Source organism: Herpailurus yagouaroundi, unplaced genomic scaffold (assembly GCF_014898765.1).
Source record: "Herpailurus yagouaroundi ecotype Mexico unplaced genomic scaffold, PumYag 165, whole genome shotgun sequence".
Taxonomy (NCBI): Eukaryota; Metazoa; Chordata; class Mammalia; order Carnivora; family Felidae; genus Herpailurus; species Herpailurus yagouaroundi.
This window is the reverse complement of record NW_024412406.1, coordinates 33,050,498-33,061,299: the sequence shown is the minus strand read 5'-3', so window position 1 is coordinate 33,061,299 and position 10,802 is coordinate 33,050,498. Positions and strand designations below refer to the sequence as shown.

Sequence of the window (10,802 nt, the reverse complement as noted above, 5' to 3'; positions counted from 1 at the left end):
TAGTCTCACTGATTTTTCAGTGTATACCCAGCCATCTTTCTGACACGACGAGTATCTGACTCTGCATGATTGTATAATCGATTTGTTTCACGACAGTTCAACGGATAGTCTACGTGATAAGATATCTGGCAATGTTAAATTGCCAAACGCACACTCAGAACGGGGCTTCTTGTCTCCCATTTGTTCGTTTGCATCTTCCACCAAGGTTGGATGACACCTGTTGCTGAGTCCCCTCCCCCGCCCCAAACACAGGACTCAACATCATCTTTCTGAGCTAAGCAGGAGAAATAAACAATACGTATGCGCCTCCTTTTTTACTCACTCGAGACAACACAGACATTTACGTATTTATATATCATTGAATTCATTCAGATCTTTAAAAACTTGGGCTTCAAATTCCATCTCGCTCTGTAAAAAAAAAAAAGTGCTCAAATTAGCACAGACTTCCAAAAAGGTAAGGAAAGCAAAACGTTCTGTATGTCTCCTTCATGTTTGAAGAGCTACAAGATAACTGAAGAAGAGTGGGGACCAGGAACTTGTGACACTCGTGCACTTTCCACTCACGGGCAGGGACAGTGTTCTGTTCCAACATGACACTCGGTCTGGGGCCACAAAGATGAGCAAAGGGGCATGACGCAGCTCTCGAGGAGCCTCCAGCCTGGTGGCCAGGTGGCCACAAACGGAGCTTAATTCATGGCGGGGACGGTGTCAGAGGGTGACTACATGGGGGCTCCGGAGTCCAGGAGGCCTCGTGATGTCACAGCCAGGCTGCGGCCGGAGCCGAGCAGCTGCACTGAGAGCTGGGGTGGGGAAGGGATGTGGGCCAGCAGGACAAGAAACCAAGAGCCCTGCGCTTGGGACCTACTAACAAGTAGGGTGTTGTGACCTCAGCAAGAGCAGTTTTAGGAACGGGCTGAAGAAACCGCGGTGGTGTGGGTCACAGATACAGACCGTTCTCTCACGACGTTTGACTGTAAGGAAGAAAGCCATTGGACAGGAAATAGAAGTACATGTGGGATTAAAGTCCTCCCTTCCTTCCTCTGCCTTTTCCTTTTTCCCTCCCTGTTTCCTTCCCCTTCCCTTCCCCCTTCCCTTCCCTTATCTCTCTCTCTCTCACCATTTTTCAGATTAGGCTAAATTTAAATTCTGAAGGGCAAAATTTTGTAGTGAGGTAAGAGGTTGAAGATGTAGGGTAAAGAGAAAGGCCATTTCCTGAGGAGATGGAAAGAGGCAGATCTAGAACTCACTATTGGGCACTCCTGAGATCCATCCATCCATCCATCCATCCTCTCAGCATTTACTAAGCACCTACTGTATACCATGTGCTACACATGGTATATGGGGAAATATGGTGAAAAAAAAAAAAAAGACTAAGTTCCTGCCCTCAGGGAACTTCTATCCATGTTTTGAGACAGACAAGAAGTAAATGAGTAGATAAATACATTCTATATGGTGATAAGAACCACAAAGCAAAAAGGGGCAGTGGTAGGGGGTGGAGGGGATGGAGTAGTTAAAAGGGTGGATGGCATCTGCTCAGAGACTGAGTGAAGTAAGCATCTGAGACATGCTGAGGTCTGGGCACAGGACACTCAGAAAGAAGCTACAGCAAGTGCAGAGGCACCTTCTGTAGGGAGAACAGGCAGGTGGCTGCTCCAGGGGCAGGAATCTTCCATTGGGAAGGTAGTAGGAGACCATGGTTTGGAGAGAGACATAGGGGCCACCGAACAGGCATCAGAACACACTGGGGATTTCAAGCAAGAGAGAGGCACAACAGCATTTGTGTTTTCAAATACACTGGATGTTACAGAGCATAGTTTGTGGGGGGCAACATCAGAAGCAAGAAAGCCAATGATATAGGCTGAGTGTCAGGGTGGCAGCTTGATTTAGGTTGGCAATCACACACATGTGGAGAGGCTATACTCAAGGCCATATTTTGTTCATTTTTAAGAGAGAGAGAGAGAGAGGCAGAGAGCAAGGGGGACAGAGGAGCCGAAGCGGGCTCCACACTGACAGCAGTGAGCCTGATGCGGGGCTCAAACTCAAAAACCGCAAGATCGTGACCTGAGCTGATGCCATGAACTGACCATGAAGGTGCCCCAAGGACGTATTTTGAAGTAGGAGCTGCTATAAGAGGGAAATTAAAGGTGACTTAGGTTTTTGACTGAAACTGAGTGCAGAGCCATGCCATTTACTGAGGTAGGGAAGATGGGAGAGAAGTGATTTTTAGAGGAAAACCAAGAGTTCACTGAGATTATCTACTGGACATGTTGAATAGGCAGCTGGATAAAACCACCAGAGATTGGGGAAGCGGGTATATGGTAATATTTATATATCACGTCACTCCACCTGCTTAAAATCTTCCAATGAATCCTCATGAGCTTCAAGACAAAATCCAAGCTCTAAGCGCCATAGGACTTGGCTCTCCTATGCATGTCTAGCGTCAACATGAGTCTCATACTACACTGAATGCTCTTCTAACACAGTCTTTCTTTCTGTCCCCTGTCTTCCCCTCCCATGCATATGTCTTGCTTAGACTGCTCTTCTCCATTTGGACCTTGCTAACTATTGTGGCCTTAAAACCCAGCTGAGCCTTCCTTGTGCCACCAGCCATTCACCAGTGATTCCATCCAGCTGGATTAGATGCCCCCGACCACCGCGGCACTCTCCGGCACATATCTCTATGGACTGGAGCACCAGGGCGCCCAGGGTACTCCGTAACTGGTGACTGACCTGGGGCAACTCGCCAAAACTCTCTGATGCTCATTTTCTTCATCTGTAAAATGAGGATAATAATACTACCTCCTTCATAGCATTGTTGGGGGGATTAAATGAGGTAATAAACATCACCTGACATAGATGAAACACTTAACAAGTCGGCATTATTATAGTAATACTTATCACACTGTTGTGTAATTAGTTTCATGCTGGCTTTTCCCAGGAAAATATTAGTCCTTGAGTGCAGACATGGAACCTTTCATCTGTGTTTCTGGAGTACATTATGCTTCAATAATTGTTTCTTACCTGAATGAATGAGTTAATGAATGGGAAAAAATGGCATTAGGCTAAAACGGTACTATGAGATGAACCAGCAGGTGGGCTTTCCCTACTTAGAAGCTATTCCTCGTGGGTGAATATAATTCATCTGATCCTTCACTCACCAAACCTACAAGTCCTGGGTTGTTGACTCTCCGTTATGTATTGGTCACTGTTCAGTGAAAGCAATATTACCTTTGGATCAGGTAGACATGGTCCGAAAGCTTCTAGTAGAAGGGTCTCTTCCCTCACAGCCTGTTCATAATCTGAGAAAGACAGCTTCCCATCATGATCATGGTCCTGGGGGGTGACCAGCCACACATCATTCGACATGAAAAATGCTTATTGCAAACACAGACTGTCTTTTGTTGGTCAAGTATTGACAGGAGAAAGGTGATAGGAAAATGAGAGACTAAAAAATGAAATTGAAAAGAACTGGGGCGCCTGGGTGGCGCAGTCGGTTAAGCGTCCGACTTCAGCCAGGTCACGATCTCGCGGTCCGTGAGTTCGAGCCCCACGTCGGGCTCTGGGCTGATGGCTCAGAGCCTGGAGCCTGTTTCCGATTCTGTGTCTCCCTCTCTCTCTGCCCCTCCCCCATTCATGCTCTGTCTCTCTCTGTCCCAAAAAAATAAATAAACGTTAAAAAAAAAAAAAAAAAAGAAATTGAAAAGAACTTTCAATATTATAGTAAAAAAGAGCAACAATGTAAGTGTTTCATTTTACCAAGCAGGAAACTGACAGTTACTATAATTTGAGTTCTAGTGCCTTACCCCATATCTGGCCTGTAAATTTCAATATAAAATCCTAAATTTCCCATATTTACCATTTTTTTAAGAGTTATTTCAACCAAATCTTTAATTCCTTCATCAGGGTCTTCTTCAGACGGCTGTTTGAGAAGGCTGTTCTTTAACATATGGAACATCTCCTCCTTTGAAATGAATCCATCACCATTCAAATCAAACACCTCAAAGCAATCTTTTAAAAAAAAAAACAACCAGTTATGAATCTGATACTCTCACTAAGGGAAAATGTGCTCTTATACAGTTTTCAAGGCCAACATCTGTATTGTGGATGTTCATGTCAACCCCGCAGGCTGTAGGGCAATCTGCTTTTCATAGTAAATGCTTCATGGACGCTTGCTGCATATAGTGAACGACCCTTAGAAAATGAGTCCTTACACTCATTCGGCCGTGAACAAGCATGCCAAGGAACAATGACCTGAGCTCTTGGAAAAACTGACTGAAATATGATCCTTAAGCAGAGTTCATCAGCACGAATTAAGAATGAACTAAGAAGCAGAAGACTTGAACCAATGTTCACTACTTCTGTGGTTAACAGCTCAGGTAAATATGTAAAATACTTAACACCTTGATACATAACTGCATACGCACACAGTCAGCATGGTTAGTACATGCTTATGCAGGTTTGCTCAGCATGAACGACTCCCCAGGACCTCTTGGTTTTCCTTTTTATTAATTTTTTTCAACCTTTATCACTGACTTAAACTCGCTCTGTAAAAGAGGCTACGGGGGATTCAAACTAACCGACCAAAAGACAGACCTTTTCACTGGCAGGTTTGGAAGACGGGAGGTAAGTTCTTTAGATGTGTTAATCTTAATGTCCAAAGCAATAGAATAACCTGAAATCTCACATTTCATTTTTTCTTCCAGAGTTCCTCGAAGAAATACTGATAATCCAGAAATCCACTCTGATACGTTTACACAGCTGTCATTGTCCTTATCAAAACCTCGGAATACTGAGAGAGGAGACAAGTACAACATTACAGCTGTGCTGCGTTTTCTTTCCTCAGAAGTACGTTTACACTGGTGCCGCTCACTTCTAAAATTTAGACAATTTCAGGATTGGATGGTCCAACGTTCTCACTCGACAAAGGGGAGAACTAAGACATAACATTGGGAACTCTTTTATTTAAACTTTGACACTTTCCCTTCGTATTTTGTGGGAACAAAGTAAATTCTGAGCATCTAAATATATTAATCAATAATTATTAACATATGAATATACTAGTATATTAAACATGCTGATATATTAGCACAAAATACATTATTTTATATTTTTCTTACTTAAGAAAAGTAATGCTATTACATGATACAGAAGACTATAACTTAATTTTTGTTGAAATACTTTTGATGATGCAAAGTTTGTATGTCCTTTTAAAACTATTATTTTCATCATTATGTTTACTAAGTAGAAATAGAACTATTTGAGGCTTTCAGATATAAAGTAAGGAAAACCTAATCATTCAAGCTAGACTTCTTTTAAATACACAGAATACAGAGGGTAGAATCTCCTTCCCTATAATCCTCCCCTATGCATATACAAATCAATTTTTTATATTCAAGTGAAATTGGGAATTCAGAACATTAAGCTTCCTACCAAGGAATATGTCTAAACTCCAAACTTTTTTTTTCCAGTTATGGCTAGATGTAGCCCATTTGAATATTGTGTCTTCTTACCTCTGTCCATAATCATGTCATCTGTCATTCCAAACGTCATGTGTAAGATGTTTCGAAATGCATTACGATCTAGTCCAGTGACCATACCTTGCCGCTCTGTTACATCTCCCACCAGGTTATAAAAAAGATTTATAAGACATTGCACTTCAAATTTATTAACTGTGAAAAAGTAAAATTAAAATGTAACAAAAAATGCATTTTAATCTTTAATTTCTAACTTAAACTTTACATTAATGAGTTTATAAACAACATCAAGGCCATCAAATACTCAGTTTTCAACAGACGACTATTCTGTTTTAAGATTCATGACACTTAAATTAATAGTGGGTGGCCACTACAGAGGATTCCCCATTAAAATAAGAGAAACAGCCTTCCCACCGAATAAGACTTGAATATTAAACAGATGTACACTCAGTCACGTTTAGGAAGAAAAGAATATTAGCCAAGTTACCTGAAGAACGATTGTGGGGTTGGATCCTGAACTTTAAAGGCAGTAGAGATGCAATTGAAAGTAAGCAAGGTAATGTTTAAGAATGGTCACTTTCCCCCAGCATTTTGATTATACGCATTTATGGAATCACTTAACTTTTCCCTGGGAATAGATACCAGACTCCTGAACACCAGGCAATAATTTTCACTTCCCATCAGCTTTGGTGAAATCATTAAGCCAGATTTTGGACATCAGAATCACCTATTTTCCAATTCAGAAGCATTTAACCATCTTCTAGCACCCATCATGGTCCTTGTTATATGTGAAAATCAACACACAAGGATTCAGTAGTATCGTGGCGGAAGGGGAGTTTTTATTTAAAATAGATACACAGACATGTACACTGGCCCAGGCACATAATTGCATGAAGGGTGTTTATAAACCCTGAGCTAATTATTTGTGTTCCAATTCTCATTTGACGTACGTAGGTGGAAGTGATTACCTGGCATTAAGAACATAAAAGGGAGTTTAAATATGAAGTATAGGTGGGGGAGGAGAAAGATTTTATGTCAGAACAAAACAAAATTATGACTTGTTTTAAAAATCAAGGATGAAACCTGTGTGAATATAAAGGAAGACAGTAGGTAGGATTGGAGAAATCACACCTCATCCTGCAAGTCAAGACAGGATTGAATGTGATTATCTGGTTTTGGGTACCACAATTTAGGAGGAACATTGAATATTAGGGGAAATTAAAGATTTGGTAAAAAAAAAAAAAGTGATTAAATAGGGGGCGCCTGGGTGGCTTAGTCGGCTAAGGGTCCAGCTTCAGCTCAGGTCATGATCCCGTGCTCTGTGAGTTCGAGCCCCTCATCGGGCTCTGTGCTGACAGCTCAGCGCCTGGAGCCTGCTTCAGATTCTGTGTCTCCCTCTCTTTACCTCTCCCCTGCTCACGTTCTGTTCTCCTCTGTCCCTCAAAAATGAATAAATGTTAAAATAAATTTCTTTTAAAATGGGTTAAATAGTAGAAAACAATATAATGGTTATAATTTTAAAAAGAGCTATTATGGGGCATCTGGGTGACTTAGTTAGTTAAGCGTTTGACTCGTGATTTAGGCTCAGGTCATGATCTCATGGTTTGTGAGTTTGAGCCCTGTGTGCGCCTCTATGCTGAGAGCGCGAGCCTGCTTGGGATTCTCACTCTCTCTTTCCCTCTTCCTGCCCCTCCCCCCCCTCTCTCTCTCAAAATACATAAATAAATTTAAGAGAAAGAGAGCAGTTAGTTGCTATAGAAAATAGCATACCAGTTCTTCAAAAAAACATTAAACATAGATATTAAACTAGGTCACCCAGTGACTCCACTGCTGGGTATATGCTTAAAAGAACTGAAAGCAAGCACACAGGTGCTTGTACATCAATGTTCATAACAATGTAATTCACAAGAGCCAAAAGGTGAAGGCAAACCAAGTGACCATCGAGGGATGAATGGATAAATAAAATGGAGCGTATGCATATAATGGAATATTATTCAGTCTTGAAAAGGAAGTAAATTTTGACACAGGCTACAACGTGGATGAAACTTGACGACATTCCGCTGAGTGAGAGAAGTCCGATACAAAAGGACAAATATTGTATTATTTCACTCAGATGACGCACCTAGAGTGGTGCAATTCAGATATGGAGAGTAGAATGGCGGCTGCCAGGGGCTGGTGGAAGGGGAAGTGAGGAGAGACAGTTTAGTGGGTACAGTTTCAGCTGAGAAAGATGAAAAAGTTCTGCAGATGGATGGTGGGAATGGCTGCACAATGATGTGAATGCATTTCATGCCACAGAATGGTACACTTAAAATGGTAAATTTGATGTCACATATATTCAACCACACACACACACACACACACACACACACACACACACACACACCTCTAAAAATAAAGGAACTGTTAGTGGCTGAAGAAGAAAAGCCTGCATAGGGGCGCCTGGGTGACTCAGTCGGTTGGTTAAGTGTCCCACTTCAGTTCAGGTCACGATCTCAGGGTTGGTGGGTTTGAGCCCCACATCAGGCTCTGTGCTGACAGCTCAGAGCCTGGAACTTGCTTTGTGTTCTGTGTCTCCCTCTCTCTCTGCCCCTTCCCCACTCAAGCTCTGTCTCTCTGTCAAAAACAAATAAACGTGAAAAAAAAAAGGAAAAGCCTGCATGAAGAATGATATTCATGTATATGAAATGTTAGTAGAGTGGATGTTGATTAGCCATTTTTCCATTTGTGCCTGAAATAAAAATTAAAGAATATTACCTTAATTTATTACCCAAAAGATCCAAGATTGGCCATAAGAAAGTCTTTCTTGCTGCAATGTTTCTTAAATTCTAGAATGAAATACTAAATGAAACCAAGGGAAATTCAAGAATTGATTTTCATCTCTTTGGATTGGCCTACATGTGCTCTGCACATCATATTTGTAGAATGGGAGGTTAGCTGGGCAATCACTTAAGATATTTTTTTCTCTGATTCTGCAGAATTTTTCCATTTCACCCTGGTAGGATTATCATCTGGCAAGTAAAAGAAAATCTGACTTTAGGGGAAAGGTTCTCTGTTTCAAACAATGTTTTAATGATAATGTCCATGATTTGTAACTATCTGTATAGAATTGAACGAGTCATCATCTAGGTTTTTCAGGCCCACTTTAAAAATTTTATGTAAGGACAAAAGGAAAAAGAGTTGGCTGTTTTACCTGCCAGGTTTTCACTTGCCTTTTAATACATCCACCTTTTGACTGTTCACAGTACACTGTAAACTTACTGAACAGGGACGAAATCAAATTCAGCATTGTGGATAGCAGTCACTGCATTGTTTATTCACAACGTTCACTGGATGTTTTAAGATCTGTTTTTTTTTTCCCCTTGAAATGGAATTATTTTGAGAAAAACAACAACAGGACAAAACTCTCACCAGATTATAATAACGATAATAATCCCTTATGTTATAGGATGGCTTTTTTACTAAGAAGCTTCAGATGTTTATACACACCCTAACTTTTAGCTACAGTGACACTCCACTAAAGGGAGCTGTATTTAGATACTAAGTACAACTAGAAGACACCAGATCCTAAATCTCTAGGACTACATTACACCTTTTTGTTCCTCCTTTGCACAGTGGGGGTGGTCCTGGGATTTTGGCTTCTCCTATTTTCTCAAGTGGCCATTAGTTTTGCAACCAGCAAAACAATTTGTAAGCTTGTGCATCAGACGTATCTTTCTCATTGCAAACCATCTCGTAGCTTCCGTGCCTCCTCGCCCAAGTACAGTTCTGGATACAATTCTAAAGTTGCCCGTGAAACTCTAGGACCGTGTTTTGGAATGTGTGATTGGAGCAGACCTCTTCAATAAGTGCTCATTTTGTCGCCTGCGGTCTCCTTTACCTGGCAACCCCAGCAGCAACTGCAAAGTCTAAGTCTGGAGCCGGGAGCAGGTTCTTGACTGTGTGTTTAGCTTTGTAGAGCTCTTTGGTTTCCAGACACACTTCCTTGCTCTCAGGTACAAGTTTTTGTGACACTCAACTCATCTTTCCTATGGATGTTCAGCTATCGATAACCGTTTTTCCCTGATGGATTTCCTGGTAAGTTTCCAGAACTTGGATCCTGCCAGTTTACTTGCTCTAAAAAGAGCTAGGTGGGAATGCAAACTGGTGCAGCCTCTCTGGAAAACAGTGTGGACCTTCCTCAAAAAGTTAAAAACAGATCTACCCTATGACCCGGCAATAGCACTGCTAGGAATTTACCCAAGGGATACAGGAGTGCTGATGCATAGGGGCACTTGTACCCCAATATTTATAGCAGCACTTTCAACAATAGCCAATTATGGAAAGAGCCTAAATGTCTATCAACTGATGAATGGATAAAGAAGTTGTGGCTTATATACACAATGGAATACTAGTTGGCAACAAGGAAGAATGAAATCCGGCCATTTGCAACAACATGGATGGAACTGGCAGGTATTATGCTAAGTGAAGTAAGTCAGGCAGAGAAAGACAGATACCGTATGTTTTCACTCATGTGGATCCGGAGAAACTTAACAGAAGACCATGGGGGAGGGGAAGGGGCAAAAAAGAGTTAGAGAGGGAGGGAGCCAAACCATAAGAGACTCTTAAAAACTGAGAATAAACTGAGAGTTGAAGGGGGGTGGAGGGAGGGGAAAGTGGGTGATGGGCACTGAGGAGGGCATCTGTTGGGATGAGCACTGGGTGTTGTCTGGAAACCAACTGGACAATAAATTTCATATTATAAAAGATAAATAAAAAATACAAAGAGCTAGAAAGCAGGTGCATGCTGGCTGCTCTAGTTTTCTTGAACCTGGTGGGTTTCAGTACCTATTTTATACATGTGTCTGAGGCGAAAAGCACACGTGTCCTGCCACTATATACGTAACAGTTCTACAATGGACAGGCAAGTTCAGAAGAGAGTTTGGGAAGCAAGTGAGTGCCTGCACGGGGGTGTAGTGCCAGACGCCCGGATACCTGCGTACTGGTCCTTAAGGTCATGGGCAAGCGTGGGTAGGCGGCTCGAGGTAGCGCCGGGGATTCCCTTCCAGACTTCTCCAGAGGGCACGGAAAGTGGGGCTCCACGGGCATTCAGACTGGAGCCCGAAAGCGGGCCGAGCCGCGGACACTAGTGCCGGGCTGGACCTGCGCCCTGGCCAGGAGCTCTGCTCGCCCAGCACTCGCTCCATTCTTACTTACAGTGCTTGCAATTTTTAGTTAAGGTGTCCGTCAGCTTCTGCAGCTTCTTGCGGTTCATGCCGGGCGCTCGGGAATCGGGCCGCGGCGGCTGTCGGGGGGCGCGAGGTCCCCGGGCCCCGGGGCAGCTGGGCC

The 10,802-nt window shown here is 42.4% G+C and overlaps 1 protein-coding gene across 1 annotated transcript; it reads right to left on the bottom strand.

The window, feature by feature from the left end:
* Positions 1-299: 299 nt before the first annotated feature.
* On the bottom strand, positions 300-10,796 carry CLXN (calaxin). Its single transcript, XM_040487827.1, has 6 exons — positions 10,671-10,796; positions 5,511-5,669; positions 4,685-4,789; positions 3,857-4,008; positions 3,229-3,333; positions 300-408 (listed from the first exon to the last, which is right to left on the bottom strand). Exons 1-6 carry the CDS (start codon positions 10,726-10,728, stop codon positions 349-351), a joined length of 639 nt encoding a protein of 212 aa, XP_040343761.1. The 5' UTR covers positions 10,729-10,796; the 3' UTR covers positions 300-348.
* Positions 10,797-10,802: the final 6 nt, after the last annotated feature.